This window comes from Bos mutus, chromosome 2 (genome assembly GCF_027580195.1).
Source record: "Bos mutus isolate GX-2022 chromosome 2, NWIPB_WYAK_1.1, whole genome shotgun sequence".
NCBI lineage: Eukaryota > Metazoa > Chordata > Mammalia > Artiodactyla > Bovidae > Bos > Bos mutus.
The window spans coordinates 98,377,934-98,405,613 of record NC_091618.1 but is presented as its reverse complement, the minus strand read 5'-3'; the positions used below and the strand labels follow the sequence as shown (position 1 = coordinate 98,405,613).

Genomic DNA, 27,680 nt, shown 5'->3' with positions numbered 1-27,680 from the left:
ACATGTCTGAAATAAATCTAATATTTTCGTTTTCTCTCAACAAAACGTCAAGACGAACTACACATTTATGTGGGAAATTAGAAAAGACGTTTCACCTTAAGTGAAAACTTGAGCATCTTAAGACAAATGTATCAAAAAGAATCACTGCTCAGGTTTGCACAGAATGTTCTCCTTGCAAAGGTCAGTGGACTGCTCTCTAACCTTTGCCCTCAAGGAGAACTTGCTGTGGGTGGAACCACTCAGGGTCAGCATCAAGAAGAAAAGAGCTTATCCACAGGGGTGGAGTGGAATAGTCCTTCTATCTTCTCCATTTATTAAACAAAATTACGCATGCAGTAAACATCAGTAGGATGCTAACTAGGTCCAAGGATGCATTGGATTTGCAAATTTGAATGTTTTATTATCTGAAGTCAAAAAAGAAGATATAAAAGCTGTTTTATTTACCAAGCAAGTACACTAGGCCTATGCAAAGTGTGGTCCTTTTTGCTAAGCTCTCAGACATTCGAGGCAGTTGGCTAGACGGCTGTTTTATGTCCCAGCTTAACATTTTCGAGGCTGCTGAATAATGTAGATCCTTTTCAGTGGAGTGACCTTCTCCAGAGCAGGTCTGGGTTTTTGATGTGCCATGTGCGCTACTGCTGGAAATTTATGGCTGAGCTAGAGGTGAGAAGGAAAGAAAAAAAAATAAGCATATTGGATCTTTTGGGTCGTAAAGTGTTAACGTAGTAGAAAGCAAAACAGCTGGGCAGAGGAATTTCACAGTTCTGTTTAGCTCTTTGATATAACCTCTTTTCCATACCACCTCTAGCTCTGTACCCATGAGTATATGTGTTAACCTGGGTTTTCCCTCACTAGTATGTTTTTAATTTTTTTAACTATAAAATATTTTATCTGTAATATATAAATAATATATATATGTGCATCTATCTATGTTTTGAAGTGATATTTTTAAAGATAGAAATGGTTAACCGTATCTTCTTCATCAGTTCTCCAATATTGATCATTATTCTGGCACCACTATGCACCATATGAAATACAATATGCTAAGAAGGCTACGGGCACATTGGAGAGGGCCTGGGGTGGGGAGAAGGAACCCCTCAGATGTCAAAAGATCAGAAATAAAGAGCCTCTGAAGGAAGTTAGGAAAACTTAGGGTTATTATTTTTTAGATTGAAGCATGTGAAATTTCTATTTTTGTAGGTAAAAAAATGGCCAAATACTGGCTGTTTTGTATGGTCCAACCTACCATCATTGTAAAGAGAAGGCTGAGGAGTGACTTATTAGCTCACTAGTCACCTCATGCGAAGAGTTGACTCATTGGAAAAGACTCTGATGCTGGGAGGGATTGGGGGCAGGAGGAGAAGGGAACAACAGAGGATGAGATGGCTGGATGGCATCACTGATTCGATGGACGTGAGTCTGAGTGAACTCCAGGAGTTGGTGATGGACAGGGAGGCCTGGCGTGCTGCGATTCATGGGGTCGCAAAGAGTCGGACACGACTGAGCGACTGAACTGAACTGAACTGAGTCATCCCTCCAGAAGACATTTGTGAGGAAATGAGCCTAAACTAACACAGACTGAGACTTCGACAATAAGAGGAAGTTCCTATGGGACAAAGAGACCTTATGGAGTTTACATCAAGGGCAGCATGAGATCATAAAGGATGCCCAATGCCGGGACAATTTCAAACACACTTTTCCTAGGAGGAGAATTTAGACTCAGTGGCCTGTTGGGCCCATTCCACTTGTTGGTTTTCCAGCCCACTGACTCAATATAAAGGAACCTAAGGACACCTTCCTCAGCCAGCAAGGAAGGGATGTCTCAGCTGACTAGGAATTTAATTTATTTCTATTGAACTTAGATGCCCTTGCCTTGACACTCAAGTCAAATAAAAGGGGAGATAAACTGTTCATGACCCCAAACATCACACTGTTTATGGCTTGTTTGGGCTCTTCTAAGCCAGGGAAACATAAGTGCCTCACATGTCTTCTTAAATATCCCTGGGCACACAGCACTCCCTTTCATACTCCGGAAAGCTCTTTCTTCTTGGTCTTAAAAAATTAAACACACTGGAAGAATATACACTGAAGTGTTAACACTGTTTATCTCTGAGGGATACAATTATGGGCAATTCCTAGTCTTTTTCTTTACTTTGCCTTTGTTTTGCTCAAAGTGTTTTTTTTTACAATGAGAAGCTACAAGTTATTTAATAATTAAACCCAAGGATGGTCTATGCTGACATTCTAGTAGAAAGGAAGAAACATAATTGAGGTATTGGTTATAAATATTGCTTTAGAACTTAAAAAAGAGCTGGTAATTTTGGAGGGTCAGATTAATTAACATTGGGCCTCATGACATACATGTTATAGTGTGGTAACAGCAGAATGTCTTGTTTTGTTTTTAAGGTTAAAACCAAAAGGAAACTTAAGAAGTCACTGACTTCAGTAGTTTTCTTTCAGATTAGATGTCTTTAGTGTCAACTAAAACAGATGGATTATTTCAGGTTAGCTCTAAATCACATTCAAGAGATTATAGGTAGGAAGATGTAGTACTTAAAGTCAAACATAAGGTAAAGGAGGGTGAGAAAGGAAATGAACGAGTAGCTCTGATAGAACAGAAGTCTGGGCAATTAGCCAAGGTGAGATGGAGCAAGATGACAAGTTGAGACAGAAGAGAGACAGCCACAGTGTGACTGTTGTTCTTACGGTGTCAAGACGGATGATGGGTGGAGGTGCAAAAGGAAAGGGGAGAGGAGAACAGTGGTAATGACACGCCTATTGCTTAATTTGGCACTAACTCATTATTTGATCATTTCCAGGGTTATCTCCATAGTTCAGGGGCTACATTTCTTTTGTAATTTAAAAAATTGTGATAAAATACATATAACATAAAATTTACCATTTCATCCATTTTAAGTACAGCATTAAGTACACTTACATTGTTACGTAACTAAAACTGAGCATGACCCTATGGGACTTTCCCAGGATAGGCTTTCCCCCATATCCTCTGCTTTAGCTACTCTCTGAAGTACCTAGATAATAGTATTTGATGCACATTTCCTGAGGTATTTTACAGATGTGAAAACCCCTCCACCAAATGGAAGACTTGATGTTAACTACTTGATGACCACAAGTACATAACCCCAGGCTTCCTGGAGTTTAAGGACAGATAATGTTAACCCTGTGACGTCACCTTCCTACCTCACCATCAGCTGACCAGAGAACTGTGCAGAGCTGATCAATACCTTGAGATTCCACCCCCAAACCTGGCTTTTAAAAATGCTTTGCCAAAACCTTTGGGGAGCTCAGGGCTTTTTTAGGGCGTGAGTCACTTGTGTCCTTGCATGATCCTGCAATAATCTCTGCTCTAAACTCTGATGTTTTGGTGTGTTTGGATTCACTGTGTGTCAGGTACACGAACTTGTGCTAACATGGACATCACTACCATCCATTTCCAGAACTTATCCATCATACCAAACTGAAATTTCGTACCCATTAAAGAATAATTCCTCATTATTTCCTCCTCCAGCCTCTGGCCACCATCATTCTACCTTCTATCTCTGTGAATTTGACCACCCCAAGTATCTCATGTATGTGGAACCATGCAATATCCCTGAGATGGGAAGATCCCCTGGAAGAAGGCATGGCAACTCACTCCAGTATTCTTGCCTGGAGAATCCCACAGACAGAGGAGCCTGGTGGGCTACAGTCCATGGGGTCTCAAAGAGCCGGATACGACTGAAGTGACTTAGCATGCAATACTTGTTCTTTTGTGTCTGGTTTATTTCATTTAGCGTAATGCCTTCAAGGTTTATCCATGTTGTAGTATGTGTCAGAATTTCTTTCCTTTTAAAGGTTGAATAATATTCCATTGTATGTCTATAGACCACATTTTGTTTATACATTTATAGGTTGATGGACACTTGGGTGGCTTCCACCTTTTGGCTATTGTGAATAATGTTGCTATGAATACTGTTGCACAAATTTCTCTTCAAATCTCTACTTCCAGTTCTTTCGGGTATATATTGAGAAGTGAAATTATTAGATCACATGGTAATTCTATATTTAATTTTTTGAGATACTATCATATTGTTTTCCATAGTGGCTCTACCATTTTTTATTCCCACTGGTTAGGGGTTACCTTTTAACTAAGGCATTTAACTGAGGTTCTAAGAGCTCTGCTGAATGGCTTCTCCACAGAGGAATGACAGAGGTCAGAATGAAAGGGAGACTGCCCCTGGGGGCTGTTAGCCATCTGTGAACTGACCTGGTAAATTTTAGAGGGGAAAAAAATCAACAGGACTGAGAATATAGTGGAAATAATTCTGCCAAGGATAATAACCTTAGAGGAACCACTCATGATTATTAAATTACAACTGTACAAGTTTGGGAGGGTCAGGGCTTTATAGCAATGCATGAAAATACAAGAGAGCTGAGTTCTTTTTCTCAAATACTTCACCCCCTCGATCAGGGGCACTCTAAAGTAGAAAAACTTAAAAAAATAATAAATAAATAAAATAAAGTAGAAAGACTTGCAGGTTGTTAGTAGAGAGCCTATAAAGGGTCTACCTTCAGAACTGATGAAATGGTAAGTAATCAACCCTTAAATGCCCTAATTTGTTGTAAATTTTATATCAATGGAGATAGGAACATTTTTGTATTCAAGTCTTAACCAAAAATAAGTAGGAATAGCTTTCCAACCTACAAACAGCTGAGCTTTAGTCTGGCATCTTAACTTTGGGGTTGTTTTGGATTTTTCATTATTAGTCTTTGTAAAATGATAGAATATGTAGAATGAAAGGTGTTTGTCTGACTCATCCCAAAACAATGAATTTCACCTTTTTCTCAAGCGCACATGGAACCTTCTCCAGGATAGATCACATCCTGGGCCATAAATCTAGCCTTGGTAAATTCAAAAAAATAGAAATCATTCCAAGCATCTTTTCTGACCACAATGCAGTAAGATTAGATCTCAATTACAGGAGAAAAACTATTAAAAATTCCAACATATGGAGGCTGAACAACACGCTGCTGAATAACCAACAAATCACAGAAGAAATCAAAAAAGAAATCAAAATTTGCATAGAAACGAATGAAAATGAAAACACAACAACCCAAAACCTGTGGGACACAGTAAAAGCAGTCCTAAGGGGAAAGTTCATAGCAATACAGGCACACCTCAAGAAACAAGAAAAAGTCAAATAAATAACCTAACTCTACACCTAAAGCAACTAGAAAAGGAAGAAATGAAGAACCCCAGGGTTAGTAGAAGGAAAGAAATCTTAAAAATTAGAGCAGAAATAAATGCAAAAGAAACAAAAGAGACCATAGCAAAAATCAACAAAGCCAAAAGCTGGTTCTTTGAAAGGATAAATAAAATTGACAAACCATTAGCCAGACTCATCAAGAAACAAAGGGAGAAAAATCAAATCAATAAAATTAGAAACGAAAATGAAGAGATCACAACAGACAACACAGAAATACAAAGGATCATAAGAGACTACTATCAGCAATTATATGCCAATAAAATGGACAACGAGGAAGAAATGGACAAATTCTTAGAAAAGTACAACTTTCCAAAACTGGACCAGGAAGAAATACAAAACCTTAACAGACCCATCACAAGCACGGAAATTGAAACTGTAATCAAAAATCTTCCAGCAAACAAAAGCCCAGGTCCAGACGGCTTCACAGCTGAATTCTACCAAAAATTTAGAGAAGAGCTAACACCTATCCTGCTCAAACTCTTCCAGAAAATTGCAGAGGAAGGTAAACTTCCAAACTCATTCTATGAGGCCACGATCACCCTAATACCAAAACCTGACAAAGATGCCACAAAAAAAGAAAACTACAGGCCAATATCACTGATGAACATAGATGCAAAAATCCTAAACAAAATTCTAGCAATCAGAATCCAACAACACATTAAAAAGATCATACACCATGACCAAGTGGGCTTTATCCCAGGGATGCAAGGATTCTTCAATATCCATAAATCAATCAATGTAATACACCACATTAACAAATTGAAAAATAAAAACCATATGATTATCTCAATAGATGCAGAGAAAGCCTTTGACAAAATTCAACACCCATTTATGATAAAAACTCTCCAGAAAGCAGGAATAGAAGGAACATACCTCAACATAATAAAAGCTATATATGACAAACCCACAGCAAACATTATCCTCAATGGTGAAAAATTGAAAGCATTTCCTCTAAAGTCAGGAACAAGACAAGGGTGCCCCACTTTCACCATTACTATTCAACATAGTTTTGGCACAGCAGTCAGAGCAGAAAAAGAAATAAAAGGAATCCAAATTGGAAAAGAAGAAGTAAAACTCTCACTATTTGCAGATGACATGATCCTCTACATAGAAAACCCTGAAGACTCCACCAGAAAATTACTAGAACTAATCAATGATTATAGTAAAGTTTCAGGATATAAAATCAACACACAGAAATCCCTTGCATTCCTATACACTAATAATGAGAAAACAGAAAGAGAAATTAAGGAAACAATTCCATTCACCATTGCAACGGAAAGAATAAAATACTTAGGAATATATCTACCTAAAGAAACTAAAGACCTATATATAGAAAACTATAAAACACTGGTGAAAGAAATCAAAGAGGACACTAATAGATGGAGAAATATACCATGTTCATGGATTGGAAAAATCAATACAGTGAAAATGAGTATACTACCCAAAGCAATTTATAGATTCAATGCAATCCCTATCAAGCTACCAACAGTATTCTTCACAGAGCTAGAACAAATAATTTCACAATTTGCATGGAAATACAAAAAACCTCGAATAGCCAAAGCGATCTTGAGAAAGAAAAATGGAACTGGAGGAATCAACCTACCTGACTTCAGGCTCTACTACAAAGCCACAGTTATCAAGACAGTATGGTACTGGCACAAAGACAGAAATATAGATCAATGGAACAAAATAGAAAGCCCAGAGATAAATCCACGCACATATGGACACCTTACCTTTGACAAAGGAGGCAAGAATATACAATGGATTAAAGACAATCTCTTTAACAAGTGGTGCTGGGAAATCTGGTCAACCACTTGTAAAAGAATGAAACTAGAACACTTTCTAACATCATATACAAAAATAAACTCAAAATGGATTAAAGATCTAAACGTAAGACCAGAAACTATAAAACTCCTAGAGGAGAACATAGGCAAAACACTCTCTGACATACATCACAGCAGGATCCTCTATGACCCACCTCCCAGAATATTGGAAATAAAAGCAAAAATAAACAAATGGGACCTAATTAACCTTAAAAGCTTCTGCACATCAAAGGAAACTATTAGCAAGGTGAAAAGACAGCCTTCAGAATGGGAGAAAATAATAGCAAATGAAGCAACCGACAAACAACTAATCTCAAAAATATACAAGCAACTCCTACAGCTCAACTCCAGAAAAATAAATGACCCAATCAAAAAATGGGCCAAAGATCTAAATAGACATTTCTCCAAAGAAGACATACAGATGGCTAACAAACACATGAAAAGATGCTCAACATCACTCATTATCAGGGAAATGCAAATCAAAACCACTATGAGGTACCATTTCACACCAGTCAGAATGGCTGCGATCCAAAAGTCTACAAATAATAAATGCTGGAGAGGGTGTGGAGAAAAGGGAACCCTCTTACACTGTTGGTGGGAATGCAAACTAGTACAGCCACTATGGAGAACAGTGTGGAGATTCCTTAAAAACTGGAAATAGAACTGCCTTTTGATCCAGCAATCCCACTGCTGGGCATACACACTGAGGAAACCAGAAGGAAAAGAGACATGTGTACCCCAATGTTCATCGCAGCACTGTTTATAATAGCCAGGACATGGAAGCAACCTAGATGTCCCTCAGCAGATGAATGGATAAGAAAGCTGTGGTATATATGCACAATGGAGTATTACTCAGCCATTAAAAAGAATACATTTGAATCAGTTCTAATGAGGTGGATGAAACTGGAGCCTATTATACAGAGTGAAGTAAGCCAGAAGGAAAAACACCAATACAGTATACTAACACATATATATGGAATTTAGAAAGATGGTAACGATAACCCTGTATACGAGACAGCAAAAGAGACGCTGATGTATAGAACAGTCTTATGGACTCTGTGGGAGAGGGAGAGGGTGGGAAGATTTGGGAGAATGGCATTGAAACATGTAAAATATCATGTATGAAACGAGATGCCAGTCCAGGTTCAATGCACGATACTGGATGCTTGGGGCTGGTGCACTGGGACGACCCAGAGGGATGGTATGGGGAGGGAGGAGGGAGGAGGGTTCAGGATGGGGAACACATGTATACCTGTGGTGGATTCATTTTGATATTTGGCAAAACTAAGACAATTATGTAAAGTTTAAAAATAAAATAAAATTAATTAAAAAAAAAAAAAAAGATAAAATAAACCATGGTAACTCCATAAGAGAAAGAATTCAAGGCCAGTATGTGTGTAAGGATTCTGCCTGGCTGCAACTCTGTCCCATAAGGGGCAAAACATTGGACTTGAAAAGCAGATTAATAGAAACTTCCACATTGAGAATGTACCTTCCTCTCGGGTAGTTGTGACCTCAGAACCGGTATTTTTCATTTCAGAGAAAAAGTCAAAGAAGTATATTAAAAAGTCTTTATGATTAGAGCTGTGAAAGAACCTCAGTGGCAGGTTTTGTTTTAGAGCCTGAAGTCAGGTGGTATTAGCAGACTGGCAGCTCTTTCATTCATCTTTCCAGGGTGTTAACTTCCAACTTGAATGTTGGCGCTTAAATTTCTACACCCCATTACGCAAAGTGCTTAAAACAAAACATTCAGTCGATGAAATTCAAGGATTCTCCTATGGTGATGTTAATCCACAGAACAAGAGAAACCTTTTTAGATTTGCAGATGCCTTTGATGGCTTCCTCTTCCCCAGGATCCCATTTCACATACGTCTCACTGTGAGCCTGGTGACACAGCTGGCAGCTTGAAAAGTGGCCCCAATTTAACCAGGCTTCAACATTCCACCCACATCCACACTATAACCCAACCCCATTACTAATGGCTTAACTGGATACTTTTCTGTTGGGAGAAGCTTCACAACTATTGCCAAACATACTTCTGTGACTATCCAGAGAATTAACATATTTGGCAGTACCATTCTCTCTTATTCTTTGCCTTAAAATAATCAAGTAAATGAGCAATCATAAATCTCAGAAGAGCTATGTGGCTTCTAAAAGGTCAAAAACCTTTAGGGAGTAGGTGGAACTTGGTCTAAGACCAGATCTCCCAAATTTTTAGCTTGGAGAGCTTATATAACCCATCTTCTGCAAGAATAAACACGTTGCATGGCCCATCACTGGGCAACATGAATTCTTTCATTATTTATGGCTGAAACAGGTAGGAAGGACTGGCAAGAGAGGAAGGGAGAGTAGGAGGAAGGTAGTTGGTCATGAGGTCTGTGTGGGGATGAGTGGGTGAAATAATGGGACAGGAAATTTTAGGTTGCTTTCCATTCTGTTATTGTTTAGTCACTAAGGTGTATCTGACTCTTGAGACCCCATGGACTGTTGCCTTCCAGGGTCTTCTGACCATGGGATTTTATAGGCAAGAATACTGGAGTGGGTTGCCACTTCCTTCTCCAGGGGATCTTCCTGACTCAGGGATTGAACCCACGTCTCCTGCATTGGCAGGTGGGTTCTTACCACTGAGCCATCAGGGAAGCCCTCCTTTCCACTTAGATTTGTACAATTCCAACCTTTGGGGAATTGTTTTTCATTCTCCCAAATCTTAAATCTAGGTTGGTTTTAAAAGGGTACACAGACATGAATAGTATATGGATAGAAATTTCCTGCCATGGTTGAACTGTTAATGAGATCCTATGAGTAGGGCTGTAACTCTCACTGTTTTGGACTCTTAAGTTCTTAAACTGGCATGAGAATTAACATGGGTTCTACTAACTAGATATAATTCTAGCCGAGAGCATGAATGAATGCTAATAAATGCAGAGTCTATGACCCTCATTACTGCTACAATATTTCTTCAGGCCAATTATATATGCTTAGATCTTCATGACAATATGTATTGTTGGGGAAGTCATCATAATGCAGATGGAAATTTATTAGCAAAAATCTACATCTCTGTATTTTACATCTTTTTTTGTATTAGACTGTTTATTAATAATCATACAATTTTTACATTTAAAATTACAGAATAATTTATCCACAGTAAAATATATGCCCTCCTCAGTGTTCAGTTCTACGGATTTTCTTAAGTGCATACAGTCTGTGACCAACACCACAATCAAGACATAGAACCTTTCTATCACTCTTCAAAATTCCCTCCTGCCACTTTGTGGTCAACTCCTCCTCCTACTCTCTGGCAACCACTGATCTCAGCAGATCTATTTTTTAAAAGGCATTGTTCTTTCCACCTCAGGTTGACCTTTATTATGAAATCCTGTTACACTTCAGGTTGAATTATGGATTTATGGAAAATTTTACTCAGCTGTAAGGGAACACGTGGATCCCACAAACCTCCATATTCAATACAGTGACTTAGGGTAATCTTGGGACTCTATGATTGGTCTCTTATTCTTTGCCTGGATTCCAAGTGATGCTCTGTAGGACATCTCCCCCGGGGAATAGAAGCTAACCCGTCCCGAGGGCTAAGTGTGTCTGGCACTGTGCTGAGTCCTTTGCACATGTTATATAACCTCATTTTATTTTCACATCTCTGTGAAGTGGATTCTGTGAATCACATTCCTATTTACAGGTAAGGAAATAGAAGCACAGAAAAGTGAAGCAACCTGACTAAAGACACACAGCTACCAAGTGACAGAGCCGGCACAGGACCCAGGTACCTGACATCTGATGCCAGAAACTGTCATAATTAGTAATATACACAGTCCCACACAGTACACATTGAGCTAAGTGTTAAAGGGTTTTTAAAATATAGAATAGTTACTGTTAAAAATATTTGTAATAGCACACCATCTGTGTTTTCTTATGATTTCAAAATATAACTTATTGTTGTTGCTATTTGATTATTTTATCTTTGAAATACAGAGGTGCTATTTTTAACTGGCAGGGAAAGAGTCCTTTATGCCATAGACATATACACCTGTCTATTAAAAAACAGTGAAGACTCCAGCATCATACCTAAAGTACAGCATAATTGACCTTTACTGACCACTCTTTTTAAACACTTTATTTTGGGTTAACATATTTTAGAGGAATGTATCTATTCCACTCAGTTCCACTTACTGTGGATATCTCTTGCCCCTGAGGATGAGGTGTTTGGACAGCAGGAGCCAGAGAATGCAAGAGGCAGATCACCATCCACCCCTTCCCTTCTTCTAAAGTCAGGAAGGCAAACAGTCATTTATGACCTGCCCGCTGATCTACCTGATGGGAGAACCACACCCCACCATGTGAGAAGGCTCTGTAGCTATGGTCTATTGTCAAGATCTCATCTGGTACTACTGCCTGCCTCAGGGGCTTCAGACATAACTTTCCATTGCACTGTCATAAAATGGATGCTACTAATCAGAGCAGAGAGTGCAGACAGGTTTCCATGTGTCAGGCACTGTTCTAAGAGATTCCTGTGTGTGAATCTCATTGATTCCACACAACAACCATTTCTTCCTTATCCTCATCTTACAAATGGCAAATCAGAGGTGCAAGATTAATAACTTGCTCAAGGCTTTAAAGACAGTAAGAGGAGAAGCCAGTACCAAAGAGAGGTCCCAGAAGTTTAGCTGCACAATTTCCATTCTAATCTATTAATATTTCAGACCCCTGATGTTGGCAATAACAGCAAGTCTTCCTTCTACAAAGGACACCCAGTCCTGTACCTTCAATATATGTTGGGGTAACAGAAATGGTGGTTCTTCAATGCCTGAATTCAGTGTATCTGCCCCCTCCCTAGGAGTAGAATAAAGATCCTCACTCGGATCACTTACAACATTTAAAAACAAACTATTGAACCCAAAATTAAACCACTGTCTATTCAGGAAGAACTTTCTGAGTTTCCTGAGCTACTAAGAAAGAATTCAAGACACAGAAATAAAAATAGTAATGGTCGACCACCTTTATAAATAGACTCTATTAGATAAAGCCAGCCAGTGCCCAGCCTTCCTCCAGTCTTAAATTGGGCAACCCTCCACCCATCCTGGCCTCAGATCAAACATTTCCATATGGGAAAGCAGTGGTGGGGAGGAAGGTCAAAAAGGGCTGAATTCCTAGCACACAGTTTGCCTTATTTGAGCAACATGCCAAGGTCTCCAGGAAATAAATGGATGGCAACGTAAAGTTCTGCCAATTTGGCATCATGATTTCTGATTAATTTCCTATCTTATTTTTGAAATGATTTCTTAAATAGATGCTAGGAATTCGGGAGCATCAGCTCTTCCCATCAAAACGGCTCTGTGTTCCTTGAACTGAAAGCAGATTCTTTCACAGGGACATCAAACCTCTGAGATGGAAAAAAATTCCGGTCATCAGCTCATTCACCCATGTAGCATGATCAGCTAGGTGAAAACTGGCTAGGAGTATCATGTGATCTGCCTCACCCATGGCTCACCTTCTCCAGCGTGTCATTCAGGGCATCCATCGTCTGTATTTTGGCAACATTTGCAGTGGCACTGTGAAGATGAAAAGAAACCTCATATAGAAACAGCAACTTTCCCACTAAAGACGCTAAATGATCTGTATAGATGGTTTTCTACTTGGTCTTTAAGCTTTCATGCTGCTTGGCTACTTCTGGAAGATTAAAAAAACCCACAAAACCCTGCTCTGTGTGACCATGAACTACAAGCTTTGCAGGCCAAGTTATTATAATTTTAATTATAATAATATTTATTAATATTTAAAAATTTTTTCTTCAAAGTAGAGTATACATGCAGAAAAGTGCACATATTATCAACATATAGGTTGGTGAATATTTACAGACAGACCTGTAGCACTAGTCAAACTGGCTGCCCCTAAGGATAATCACTACCCTGCCTTACTGCCCCATATATTAGTTTTGACTTTGTTTGTACATAGTAAAATGCACCACATAGCAGGTACTCTTCTGTGTCTGACTTCTTTTCTCAGGCCAAGTTATTTTGTAGCAGAGTTTCAACAAGGGACGAGCTTCCAGTGTAATTTCTTGAAGGAACTCTGCTCTTGGCCTATTTTGTGTATGTGTGGGTTGGTTAGTAGAAGTTATTAGGAAAGGAAAATAAATTTGATGATGCTTAGGAATTTATTTTCTATGATATATTTTTCAGAAGCTGTTTTCCTAGAATATATAAGGAGAGATATTTGTCCATGAAAAGGAAGCAATCATATCCGTGCAAACATGAAGCGGATATGAAGAACAGAGGTGACTTCATGGGGAAGCTGGGGAAGCTCCAGGGCCTCTCATTGTGCAGTCTCCTTCCAAGGGGGCCCTAACCATCTCATATTTATAATTTTATACTGTCTTTCCTTAAAACAGCCTCCCAATTCTGTAAGCTTCGAGTCCCACATACCTATATCTATCCCCAGTAAATATCGCAAGAAAGCTACTTCTAGCTGTTTAGGTTCTGCAGTTGTCCAATTCTCATCTTTTAATGACTATTAGAAAACAATTCGGAGAAGGCAATGGCACCCCACTCCAGTACTCTTGCCTGGAGAATCCCATGGACAGAGGAGCCAGGTGGGCTGTAGTCCACGGGGTCGCTAAGAGTCTGACGTGACTGAACGACTTCACTTTCACTTTTCACTTTCATGCATTGGAGAAGGAAATGGCAACCCACTCCAGTGTTCTTGCCTGGATAATCCCAGGGACAGGGGAGCCTGGTGGGCTGCCGTCTATGGGGTCGCACAGAGCCGGACACGACTGAAGCGACTTAGCAGCAGCAGCAGCAGCAAATAATTGCATTTTTAAAGAGGGTTCCACTCACCACTTTATAACTCTCTAGGCAACTCCTTATAATGTTCACTTGATGTTCGGATTAACAGTAAGTCCCACTTGCTGAGGTATAGAGAAAAATGACTTGTCCACTGGCTGCCAACTAAAAGGCCATTTTCTTTTTTTTTTTTTTATTTTTAATTCTCTTTAAATTTTTAAAAGAAAATTCATCCTGAACCCTCCTCCCTCCTCCCTCCCCATACCATCCCTCTGGGTCGTCCCAGTGCACCAGGGCCATTTTCATAGAAGGCTGCCAACATAGAAGGCCATTTTCAAGTTATGACTCTTTAGTTCCTGAGTCCCTGGCCTAGGCATGATAATGAGTGTCACAATAAACAGAGCTTATGCTTGAGTCAGATTTTAACATCAGGATAGGCTTTCAAAGTTAACCAGCTGACAATTCAATGACAGTCTGATGTCATTTACAGAGTACTTTCTCTATTCTAGGAACTGTCCTAGATGCTGGGTCAGGAGATAAATAATATGTGACTCTCACTCTTGAGGGCTTAGAGCTTTGCTTTCACTATGTGGTGATTATTTTGTGATTCAGAAGAAACAAACACTCAATGCCAAATGGGCAAATTTTTTAAAAATTGAGCTATCACTGACATAAAGATTCCATTAGTTTCAGGTGTACAACATAATTATTTGATATTGTGAATACTGCAAAATGATCACAATAAGTCTAGTTAATATTTCTCACCATATATAGTTAAATATTTTTTCTTATAATGAGAAGTTTTAAGGTTTATTCTCTTAGCAACTTACAAATATACAATACAGTATCACTAACAATCCTTGTCTAATTCAATGAAATATTGAGCCATGCCACATAGGGCCACCCAAGATGGAGGGGTCATGGTGGGAGAAGGTGAAGGACAGGGAAGTCTGGTGTGCTGCAGTCCATGGGGTCACACAGAGTCGGACACGACTGAGCGACTGAACAACAGCAAAATCATTAACCATAGTCAGTATGCTGTACACTGCATCCGCATGGCTTATTTACTTTATAACTGGAAGTTTGTACCTGATGATCCCCTTCACCCATTTTCTACCCGTCACCAACCCCCCTCCCCACCCCCGCCCCCCCCAACCCCCGCCAGCTTTTGCAACTACTAATCTGCTTTCTGTATCTAAGAGCTTGAGATTTTTGCTGCTGTTGTCCTGGGGTTTTTTCTTCTTAGATTTCTCATACAAGATAGATCACATGTTAATTGTCTTTTTCTGTTTGACTTACGTCATTTAGTATAATGCCTTCCAGGTCCATCCATATTGTTACAAGTGGTAGGATTTCCTTCTTTTATATGGCTGAAAAATGTTCCTCTGTGTGAGTGTGTGGGTGTGCGTGTGCACATATGTGTATGTATGTAGGTATCACATTTTAAAAAATCCGTTCACCCATTAATGGACACTTGGGTTTCTTCCATATCTTGGCTACTATAATAATGCTGCACTAAATGTGGGAATGTGTGTATCTTTTCAAGTTAGCGTTTCCATTTTCCTCAGGTAAATATTCAGAAGTAGAATAGCTGGGTCATATGGCAGTTCTAGTTTTAATTTTGGAGGAAACGCCATTCTACTTTCCATAGTGGTTATATTAGAAACTAAGAATGCACAAATGTTCCCTTTTCTCCACATCCTTGCCACAGTTTGTTATTTTTTGACTTCATGGTAATAGCCATTCTGACAGATGTAAGGTGATATTTCATTGTAGTTTTGATTTGCATCTTCTCCCTGATAATTAATAATGTTGAGCATCTTTTCATGTACCTGTTGGTTATCTGATTCTTCTTTGGGAAAATGTCTGCTCAAATCTGTCCGTTTTAAAACTGGTGTGTTTGCTTTTTGGCTACTGAATTGTATGAATTCTCTATGTATGAGATAGAGTATTTCATTTTAAAGTAGAAAAACCCTCAACAAAAATTCTTTCCAGAAGAAAGAAAACTTTTAAAGTGATCTAAAAAGTAATTTTATGTGGAAAAAAAAATCTGAGAAATTCTGTAGCCTATTTCCTTTCACATGTTCTTTCTGAAACTGTTACCATTTTAAGTGTTAAGGACATATCTGAGCATCTTCTAATTTACTCCTTTTGAATTACTCGTGTACTCACCTATGGAAATTACCCTGAAATTAGTCTCTGAAATGCCCCTATTTGGAGGAGCTAACTTTATATGCTTCTTTTTGAAGGCACCATTTTCCTTACCCCAGGCATAGAGGGCTGGGCCATTTGTACAAGAGATCCAGCCCATGGCTCTTTGCTTAGCTCTGAGAAAAGCACACTGTGTCAAGGTTATCCGGGAAGGAATTCAGGGAGAAAACAACCTCAGTATCCAAATGCCTTTTGGCTGTGCCAAATATAGTGGCCATTATTTTCTAAATAATTGAGTGAGGAATTTGAAATAAACAAACAAGAAAGCATTTATTTTTAATTCAGGAGATTTGCTTCAGCAGAAAGCATATTACAAAAACAAGACCATAGTACTTTAAAGGCTAAGGTGAAAAAGAAATGTTGAGTCCAGTTTTGATGCATTTAGGACTGTGTTTTTTAATAGCAGGCAGTTAGGCTATCTGCAGAGAGGAGGAGGTTGGGCAGAGAGAGTCTCCAGAGGGTAGTTACCTCCCCCCACTGCTTTCCCCTCCTATCTTGACCCCCATCACCTACCCCATCCCACCCCACCCCACCCCACCTGCTGCCTCTAACTCTGGTTAGCCAGTGTCTGGGGAGCCTTGGTTTGCCCTAAGATACAGCAACGCCTCTGACTTCTGGCAGCAGAGTTATCTAAAACTCGAGATGACGAAGGAAAAGAAATGAAGCAGTCTCCTACCTTGTTTTCTCTAACCCTGTTTTCTTGGTGTGTCTCTCCAAGATGCCAATTTCCTGTTTTTTGGAAATTCGCTTTCCTCCAGCTTTTACTATAAACAAAGAAGAATCAGCACAGGAGACATGGTTAGGGCAGCAAGAGAAAGTTAGTTTTATTATTCAAGGTATGAATTGACATTTGAAGAATTTCAGAACTTTTTGAAGAGCTGAACTTTTTTCTAAAACAACATAATAAAAAAAGTACCTTGAGCTAATGTTACAGAAGAAAAAAAAATTCAATCAAAGTGGGAAGGAGAGAAGGGCTGAGGTTTTTGCCTGTTTGTGTTCAGAGAGGGGGAACTAAGGCTAAAAAAGGCAGTGGTGTTTATACCTTTGATTTGGGAGGAGATAACAATGCACTCCCTTAGGCATTTCACTGAAAAACATTTTTTCTTATTATCAAACCAATTACATTCTTCATGATAGCAACTGACAATTACAGTGTGACCCTCCTGTTTTCCCACAAGATTAAAGTGCAAGGCTTGCAAATTTTTTAATCCAACCGAAGCTTTCAAAAGCTAGATTGGAGAATGAGCCAAAAGTCAGGGCAGTGGTGATAACAGGCACTTAATTCAAGAGAGATGCTTCTGATCCCACCAGATACCTACCTTCCATCCCAGACCTCAAACCTCCGATGTTGGAGAAGCTCAGATGTTCTAATGAGTAATTAAAATGCATTAATAATCCTGCCGTTCAAGAGATCAATTAGTGTTAATTAGGCTACAGATGACCTAACAGCAATTCAAGTGTTTAACAATGTCAGATGAAATCAACTTGAAAAGGAACAACCCATTTCATATTGCAAGTCAAAGCAAATACTTTTTTCTGTTCCCAGGAAATTTGCACATTTGAAATCTGACAAGCTCAAATGATTAAAAGCTAAATGGACATTGATTTGTTTGAGCCTGTTAATTCTCTTTATGGAAATGTTAGATTGGCAATTTTCTAAAACTGCCTTCAATAAAGCGAAAAATAAGAAAACCTCTTCTCTTTCTCAATGCCCTCGTGAATTGACTTCATTTTTCTTTTAAAACTATTAATTTTTTGACTATGTAATATACATTCATAAAGCACACAATTCAAAAAACATGGAAAGGTCTCTTTTACAATTATTTTTAGGTCTCCAGTTCACCTCCCTAAATACTGCTAACGTTAACAAGTTTCCTATGTATTCATCCATAGACATTCTATACACATACCTATATATTTTTTAATGGCAGCAGACATTGTTCTACATCTTGTTTAATGTTTTTCATTCAGTCATGCACTTTGGAGTAAGTTCCCTATCTGTGTGTAAAAAGAGATACATATGTATATATGTATCACATATATATGTAAAAATATATATGTAAAAAAAAGAATATATGTAAAAAGAGAATGTCTTTTTTTTGACATCTGCTTTAAAATTTCATTATATGGACATTCTATAATATGGACATTACAGCATTCTACAATGCTGTAATGAATATCCTTTTCATGTACATAATTTTGCCCAAGTGCAAGTATATCCATGGGATAAATTCCTAGAAGTGATCTTGTTAATTCTTAAGAGTATGTGCATTTGTAATTTTGTTCAATCTTGTCAAATTATCCTTCACAGAAGTTGCATTAGTTTACAATCTCACTAGCTACAATGACAGTGATTGTTTCCCTACACCTCAAGCAACAATGTGAACTAGAAAATATTTGGTTTCATTAACCAATAAGAAAAAGAAAGGTAATTTGCATTTCTTCTATTTTATTAAAAGTTGAGCTTATTTCTGTTTCAGAAGGCAGTTGTCTTTTCTTTTTAAAGACTGTTTAAATTTTATCTTTTTATATGCTGTTACAACTTAATTTTAATGATTGTAGCTTTATATTTTAATTGATAGTCTTTCTCTGCTATATTTACTTAGCAGAATTTTATTAGCTATTCTTATTTATTTTTCCATATGAACTTTTGAATCATTTTGTCAATTCCCACCAAAAATATCCTGCTGGTAGTCTTTTAATGGTCTTGCTTTAGATTTATAGATTTTTTAAAAATCTTATTTATTTATTTTTGGTTGTGCTGGGTCTTCCTTGCAGTGTGGGCTTTTCTCTAGTGTGGCAAGAGGGGGCTACGCTTTGATTGTGGTGCGCAGGCTTCTCACTGTTGAGGGGCACTTGCTCTAGAGCAGAGGCTCAATAGCTGTGGTGCGTGGGCTTAGTCAGCTCCATGGCCTGTGGGAGCTTCCTGGATCAGGGATCAAACTCGTGTCTCCTGCATCGACAGGCGGCTTCTTTACCACTGAACCATTGGGAAGCCCTTAGATTATTTTTAAAGGGAAAATTCATATCTTCATATCCTGGTTGCTCTCTTTTCAAGACCATGGTATGCTTTTCCTTTTTTACATCCTCTTTTGGGTCCTTTAGTAACTTGTTCACATGAATCTCACACATTTATTATTAGGTTTATTCCCTAAGCATTTTCTCTTTGTTGTTGTTGTTGCAGTTGTAAAGAGGGTCTATTCTTCCATCATAGCTCTCACGGATTGTTGTTCTTATATTAATATCATTGATTTTATATCCAGATCTTATTGAAATCTCTTATTGTTTATAGTATTTTTGTTGATTCCCTTTTATTTTCCAGGTTAAAAATTATATAATCTGCAAACAGTAGAATATTACTTCCTCTAGAATAATATTAAATAGTGGTCATGAAGGACATCTTTGTCATCTTAATTTTTTAAGGGATTGCTTTTAGTGTTTTCCCATTAAGTATAATGTGTACTTAGTTGGATATACACACAAACACATATCTGTAATATATATATCTATTCAAATGCATTTCTTTTACTGTATTAAGGAAATATCCTTCTATTACTGTTTCATTGGCTTAAAAAATTACAAACACATGTTGAATTTGACTAGATGCTCTTTTATAATTAATGTATATGATCATATGGTTTTCCTCCTTAATGTGGTTAATTATGTTAATAGATAAAAGTTTTGTAAGTATATATTAATGAATATTCTACTATCAAACCATTCTTGTGTTCATGGAATAAACTCTTCTTGGTCATTTTGAATAACCAAGTTTTTCTATTGATAATAAAAGCATATCACTATACTTTTATAATACTAGATATAGTCCAGGGGGAAAGTCCTGTGTTTACACACACACATGTGTGTGTGTTAGTCACTCACTTGTGTCCTACTCTTTGCAACCCGATGGACTGTGTAGCCCACCAGGCTCCTCTATCCATAGCAAGAACACTGGAGTGGGTTGTCGTTCCCTCCTCCAGGGGAAATCTTCCCAAGCCAGGATTGAATCTGGGTATCCTGCATTGAGGTGGATTCTGTACCATCTGAGCCACTAGGCTCTGCTTTAAATTCACACACATATACACACACAGCATACAAAATAATCAGCAACAGAAATGGAAATGATGTGGAAACATCTTTTGAATAGCCATGGGAAATAGAGATGAAAATAACCGAGGGGCGCCCTTTTCTGGAGACCGCTTGAGGAGAGTATGCCTCTGTATGAAGGGTGTTGCTCACAGCACCGCTCTCTCTTCTGCCAAGAAGAATCAGATCACAATAGCTCCAGAGCTAGAGCCTGGGTCTTCAGTACCCTTCAGTAGTATCTTTCATTCTTCTTATGACAAATGCTTTTCAAACATGGAGTGTTGTAATTACTTTCCTATTAGTATTCCTTTTGTTTTCTCTGTTATGGTTTTCACATGTTTTCTTCCACTGATTATTATTGCCAACTATAGAAGCACACTTGTTATAGTTAAAATGAGCACCAGTTTAAAGTGAGAAGAATTTTGGAATGTTGAGGTCTGTGCTGCTCGTTTGAAAGGACGTGGACAGTCTAGACAATGTCCAGAGGAGAGTGACCAGAGAGGAGAAGAAGCCGTGCCACACTGGAAAGACCACTTCTGAGGAAGCAGAGGCACAAGGGAAGCTTCTGGTGTCATTTTCAAGGATTTTAGAGGCTGTCTTATGGAGGAGGCCTGGTTTCCAGGTAAGGAGATGTTATTAGGGTCAGAGAGCTCTGCCCTGCCCGAGCTCTGTGACCTTGGGCAAAATACTTAAACTCCTCTGTGGCACAGTTTTTGCATCCTTCAAAGGGAATAATACTGATTGTGTGAGTTGTCCTAGAAAATAGAGGTAACAGAAGCACCTGGATACACGGGAGGCACTTAATAATTAGTAGTTATTATTATTTACATTTGTTTTTCCAGAGGAGAGAATGAAAACCAAAGAGCAAAAGTTCCTGAAAGGCAGAGCCTGGCTGCATATAACTGTTATTCAAAGTGAAGTAGACTGCATAGTACAATAGTATATTCTCTGCCCCACAGTGTGCTGAAAAGAAGTGTATCTGTCATGAATATTTTAGAAGCGTTTTGGGGAACTCAGTAGAAGTTAACTAGATGGTTTTTATTGTAACGTCTTTAATGTGAGTCTAACTATTCCCATCTACCTACAAAAGAAAATCTATCATATTCCCTCCCTTTCGAAAGAGTACAGTGCACTTAGAAAAGTAAATGCCAAAAAAAAGAAAAAGAAAAAAAAAAGTAAAGAGAATGCACACCTGGGAGTTCTTCATTCTTCAGAACAATAAAACAGAGACATTTGAGGGGAAATTAAAAATCCTCTCATGACAGACCCTAGAGTTTGTCACACAGAGTGAAGTAAGTCAGAAAGAGAAAATCAAATATTGTATATTAATGAATATATAAGGAATCTAGAAAAATGGTATAGAGGAACCTCTCTGTAGAGCAAGAATAGAGATGCAAACGTAAAGAACAGATGTTTGGACATGGTGGGCGGAAAGGGGATGAATTGGGAAACGGATGTTGATATAGGTGCACTGTCGTGTGTAAAACAGATAGTGGGGACCTGCGGTATAGTGCAGGGGGCGCAGCTTGGTGCTCTGTGATGACCTGGAGGGGTGAGGGTGGGCTTGGGTGGGGTACAGTGGGGTGGGGCAGGGAGGCAGATCCAAGAGGGAGGGGACATATGTATACATACGGCTGATTCACTTCGCTGTACAGCAGCAACTAACACAATTTGCAAAGCAGCTATACCCAATTTTGAAAAAATTCTTCTCACAAGATTCTTACTTTCATCCAGGAGTCTTTGAATCTATCCAGGGCTGTGGGCTCTGAGTGATTTAGGAAGCACAAGTCAACCACACCTTGAATTTTCAGAGTATAGTTCTTGTACCAAACTTGTTCTGATAAGTAATCTCACTTGGTCAGCAAAATACAGTAGAAAGGAGCAGAGGAGGATCCCTCCACACTATAGATGGATACACTGAGATATAGAATAAGGCTCTCACTACACAGGGGTGATTGAACCAGATGGAACCTTGTGGGAGGGTCATCTTCAAAATTTTGCCGGGAATACTGTTGACATGTATCTCCTGGATATCCCTGGATCTAGACAAGCTTTTTTTTTTTTTTTTTTTTTTATGTTATTGCCTTTTATTTTTGTTCATTTTCTTTTTGGTTGAGCTGTGCGGCTTCCTGGAGAAGGCAATAGCAACCCAATCCAGTACTCTTGCCTGGAAAATCCCATGGACGGAGGAGCTTGGTAGGCTGCAGTCCATGGTGTTGCCAAGAGTCGGACACGACGGAGTGACTTCACTTTCACTTTTTACTTTCATGCATTGGAGAAGGAAATGGCAACCCACTCCAGTGTTCTTGCCTGGAGAATCCCAGGGATGGGGGAGCCTGATGGGCTGCCATCTATGGGGTCGCACAGAGTCAGACACGACTGAAGCAACTTAGCAGCAGCAGCAGTGTGGCTTGCTGGAACTTAGTTCCCCAACCAGGAATTGAACCCACAACCTCAGCAGTGAAAGCTCAGAGTTCTAACCACTGGACCACCAAGGAATTCCCTAAACAAGCCATTAAAAAAAAACATTTGCAACCAACATTTGCAACCAGATTCTTGCCAGTTTTGTTTAAACTAGTTGGTCTAACTCATGGGACCTCAAAGTCTCACTATAACTAAATTAGGTCAATTAAATTTGTAATTATTCATGTAATTCCATGTTTGGGACTATATTGCCTTTTGAACCTTTGTAGAACAACCAACTAGAATTGGGCAAAGTACAAAATGAACTGATTTAATATTTTAACAGGATTTGAATACAAATATATTCAAATACAAGACTGCAGGTCCTTTTAATAAGCAAAATGAACTAGAGATTTTTAAAGAATGTGAGAGAGCTGATGTTTTTTAATAGTTTCATTAGAAAACCTACAATGATGTGGAGAAAACAAAACTTTGATTTCCCATCTATGACTAGGTGCCATACTTTTGTGGTCACTTTTGTAGTTTATGGATTTTTGTAGTTTTCAAAAGTGGACCCTCGAGTTTAGAATGCTATACAATAATTTTCCAATTAAGATTTTTCAAGCATTTTGCATCTTGTTTGGTAGAGGGTGGTTAAGATAAAGAAAGACAAACCTCCAAGAAAAATTGAGCTTCTTTCCTTCAATAATCAGTGGAGAACATGTGTGAACAAGATGACCACCATGAAGGTTTGGGCAAACTCTGCCTTGTGACTTAGAACTTTCATTTGAACATTTTACTTGAAAAGTCAGATGTTTGCAAAACACTTTCTTTGCTTTCACAGTTGAGTTTTTGGTAAATTCTAAACTATCCATCAAAAGAGCCGCATGAGGAATAGCTTGTGAAGCAAGGAGAGAGGGCTTGGCATGGGTCCACCTGACTGTCCATCTCTGCACCCCTGCTCTCCAGCTGTGTGGTGCTGAGCATATCCCTCGACCTTGCTAACTTTCAGCGTGCTCCTCTGTGAAACAGGGATGTGGGAGCATCATTGGTCTGCAGGGTTGATTTCGTGTCTAGAAGGCTCCGTGGAGTGCCAGCACACAGGGTTAAGTGAAAAGCAGCTGTTATTGTCATCAAACCCCGTGCTGTGCGTGTGGGGTAGTGGTCTCACAAACCTCTCTGTCAAACCTCACAAATCAACTCCCAGAAGTTGACATGAACAGAATAGAGTCGATAGAATTAAACCTCTAGTGTTTGCTTTAAAAAAAAATCATACTGGCCCTTCTGCAACTATGATTTCTTCCCCCTTTTCTGCATTAATTTAACCCTAGGGGATACACGGAGCTTCCCTGGTAGCTCAGATGGTAAAGAATCTGTCTGCAATGCAGGAGACTGGGGTTCAATCCCTGGGTTGGGAAGATTTCCTGGAGGAGGAAATGGCAAACTATTCCAATATTCTTGCCTGGGAAATCCCCTGTACAGAGGTGCCTGGAGAATCCCATGGATAGAGGAGCCTGGTGGGCTACAGTCCATGGAGTTATAAGAGTCAGACATGACTTAGTGACTAAACACTCACTCATGCGGGGGATACATTCCCTAGACTTCCCTCTCTCTTGAATGAGTCAGTAAACGATTTTCTCTGGGGGTTCAGCAGTGGCCCCTTTGATGGCTCTGATTCGTTTGTCTTACGCCAAATAAAAAAGTGTGAGGGATACAGAAAACTCATGAATGCTGCTCTTTCTCATTCAATATGTATGCCCTTAGCTTCCTTAGATTACTTCCTACTCGCACAATTTCGGCTGTTCATGTAATGGAGGTCTTATAAAACTGAGAGTGAAGCAAATCAAAACAGCAGAAAACCAAAAGCTAAGCTTCCTAGAGCCCAGGCCACCTCATGTTTAATGTAGTCTTGTTTCACAACATAAATAAGCAGGGCTCACAGAGGTGCCATATATTATACAACATACATGAAAGAAAAAACCACTACACACTTGCCGCGTAGGTGGGAAAGGGTTACAGCTGGCTGACTTTTGAGTGGTTTCACTTTTAACTGTGATGGGGCAGGCACATGGTTCTTTCCCATTGCAATTTCCTTCTGTTCTGATGATTGCAGTAGTTTCTAATGCCTCCCTCAAACATCAGGAGGTCTTGCCATGGAAGAAAATCATTTTTTGTGACAGCTATGTGTTTTCCCAGGCCTGTACTTTACAGGGATTAACATTCATGTCTGGGTACCTTACACAGGTTATCTCTTTTAACAGTCATAACAACCTTACAATATCAATGTTATTTATTACCGCTTCCATGGACAGAGGAATCTGGTGGGCTACAGTCCATGGGGCCACAAAGAGTCAGACATGACTGAGCATGCATGCACACCCCCTCCTGTTTTAGAGATAAGAAAACTGAGGCTCAGCGATGTGGAAGGGAGGCAGGGTTTTATTCTAGGACTGACTGGTTCCAAAGGCCATGTCAGACCTTTCCACCTTATCATGTCTGCATCCTACTTTCTGGGGCCTATCTATTGCTTATAAAACTCAGGTGAAATTGAATGGAATTCTGGCAATGAATTATTTTTGTTCTATAAATAAAATTTTGTGTGGTTAGCAATCTGGTTCAGAGTTAAACTATGTAATAGACAAGCTGAAGGATGAGGCTTTCTTGTTCCCTTGTTCTCAGCGGGGAGGCAAAAGTCTGCCTTCATCTCCATTCTAATTATCCCAAACCTCTTATCTGAAGTGTCACAGTTCATAATAATTAATTGTCATGCCAGAGGCATTGTGACATGCTTGATGGCGTCATGGTGTGCTATGTACACAGAGTAATTAGCAATCATTAGCAGTGGGGACAAAAAGTTCCTGGTGGTTTCATTCACATTTTTATTTGCTTGAGTTTATCTCTGTGTTCTTTGTGTATAAATGTCATTTAGCAAATCAGGCATTAGCTGAACTGTTTTATGAAGGATTGGGATGGAAGCTGCAGGAAGAGAATGATGTCTTCTTTTGTCCTTAGGTAGAAACTTCTAAATTAGTCCTTCCAGGTAGGACTTCCTGGTGGCTCAGACTGTAAAGCGTCTGTCTACAATGAGGGAGACCCGGGTTCAATCCCTGGGCCAGGAAGATCTCCTGGAGAAGGAAATGGCAACCCACTCCAGTATTCTTGCCTGGAAAATCCCATGGACAGAGGAGCCTGGTAGGCTATAGATGCAAAGAGTCACACACAACTGAGCGATTTCACTTTCACTTTCACAAGCTTCTAATAATTGACATCAATAGTTCTTGATCATTAGTTAGCATCATTAACTTTACACGTAGATAATGTTAATTATTCTTAAATCCAATGACAAATATAAAAAGTCAGGAGTCTGCCACAAGAGACCATGACAGGGTGCCAAGACGTGTAAACTCAGAATTAGTGTAAAAATTCTGACTCTTTTTTGGCTGGGCTGCCCACCAGAAAGCCACTGAGCCTTGTGTCAGCTTTTGATGCTTTGTGAAGGTTATACCTGCCATTGTCCTCTGCAGCAAAGATGACTGAAACAACCTTGGCTTAGAAGAGCCAAAGAATGATACCAACAAATAAATTTGGTTATTTGGAGAAAGGCAAGAACAAAGCAGTTGAGCTCGTGAGATCATTCTCAAGGAAAAAAAGAGAAAGACAGTAGAAAGAACATCAAACTGGCTAAAAATAGGCCTGAGTGCCTCAGCCAATCTATATGAACATATGGTTAAGTACAATAAAAATAATTTCCATATTCCAGAGAATTGATATAAATAGCATACTTAAAAAAAAAATAGAACTGTGGATCCTTTGTAAAATACTTCAATAGCTACCTTTTCTAGTCAGCCTCTACCAGGCCTGTATCCTTTTTTAAAAGTGCTCCTCGTACATTTCGACATATGGCAAAACCAATACAATATTGTAAAGTTAAAAAATAAAATTAAATTTAAAAAAAAAGTGCTCCTCAGCTTGGTGACAGACAAAAGAGATTACTGATAACACTGCCAACCCCACACCTGAGGAGGGCGAGAGAAACTGCATTTCTGTCTTCTGTGCAGAAGCTGGTTTGCCTGGGCACCAAGTCAGATAATGTGTAGGCGTCTTGGGGAGACTGAGTCTAGAAGCTGGAACCTCTAGGGAGGAAGGTTTCCATGAGTAGGAAATCACCTCTTGAGTGTGGACTGGTCGTTACAAACCTACAGCCAGAGAGGGAAGATCCAAGCTCTCCACCTGTTCCTTTCCACCAGTGCCCAATCCCTTGTGCTCTCATAGAACATTAGGCTTTAATTCAACCAAACCGGGGCCTGTTAAGTCCCCAGGTGGTTTTTATACATAAGCCTAAAAGGGTCAAAGACAGAAGAGGAAATCAGTTTGCAGGAAGTTAAACTAACACGGGAGACAGAGCCTTGGCTCTCTTGGGGTACCTCTGTTGAAGGCACTGATGGAAGCGGGGCAGGGGCAGCAGCAGTGGGGCCTTGCTATCTGCAGGGCAGAGGGTGGGTGGGCAGCCTACCTGCAGGAGGATGCCCCCCTTTCAGTGGGGAGAGCTGGACTTGCACTTCATTTGCCATAGTGTGTGCCAAGGCCAGTGGCAGTGCCGGTGCTCTGGAGGCTGAGTGCCAGCTGCTGCAGCCGCCCCACTGCACCCTGGCTTTATATGGGCTGGGGGTGGGGCCCCTTAAGGGCTTTGCTGAGCAGCAACAGGGCTTAGCACCTAGCTTTTCTGGGAACCTACATCTCTTTGACCAGTTCTCTCTTAGAAGAATGCTTTCTTCTTATTCCCTTCATCTGAGAGGTGAAGGGTACTCTTACTTTCTTTCACAGGAGGAAGGGGAAAGGATCAAGCTCAGGGGAATTCTTTTTCTCTCCAACTATTTATTTATCCACCAAGTATGTGCGATGCACTTACAATGTGACAGGCTCTCTGTTGTGTACTGGCATGACAAAGAGGGCAAGATGAGATCTTCAAGACATCAGCTGTCTTTCTTCAGAGGCAATTAGGAAACAAAGTGTTGTGTCTTTGTCTCAGTCTTTGCAACTGTAAGCATTCATACTAAGAAAATAATTGAGGATATTCACAGAGATTTCTGCAAAGGGTG

The 27,680-nt window shown here is 39.4% G+C and overlaps 1 protein-coding gene across 1 annotated transcript; it reads right to left on the bottom strand.

Moving 5' to 3' along the window:
- Positions 1 to 290: 290 nt before the first annotated feature.
- DAPL1 (death associated protein like 1) lies at positions 291 to 27,198 on the bottom strand. The gene is made up of 4 exons (XM_005904131.2): positions 27,095 to 27,198; positions 16,772 to 16,859; positions 12,591 to 12,651; positions 291 to 657 (listed from the first exon to the last, which is right to left on the bottom strand). The coding sequence occupies exons 1-4, from the start codon at positions 27,150 to 27,152 to the stop codon at positions 541 to 543; spliced, it is 324 nt and encodes a 107-aa protein (XP_005904193.1). The 5' UTR covers positions 27,153 to 27,198; the 3' UTR covers positions 291 to 540.
- Between the last annotated feature and the right edge of the window lie 482 nt (positions 27,199 to 27,680).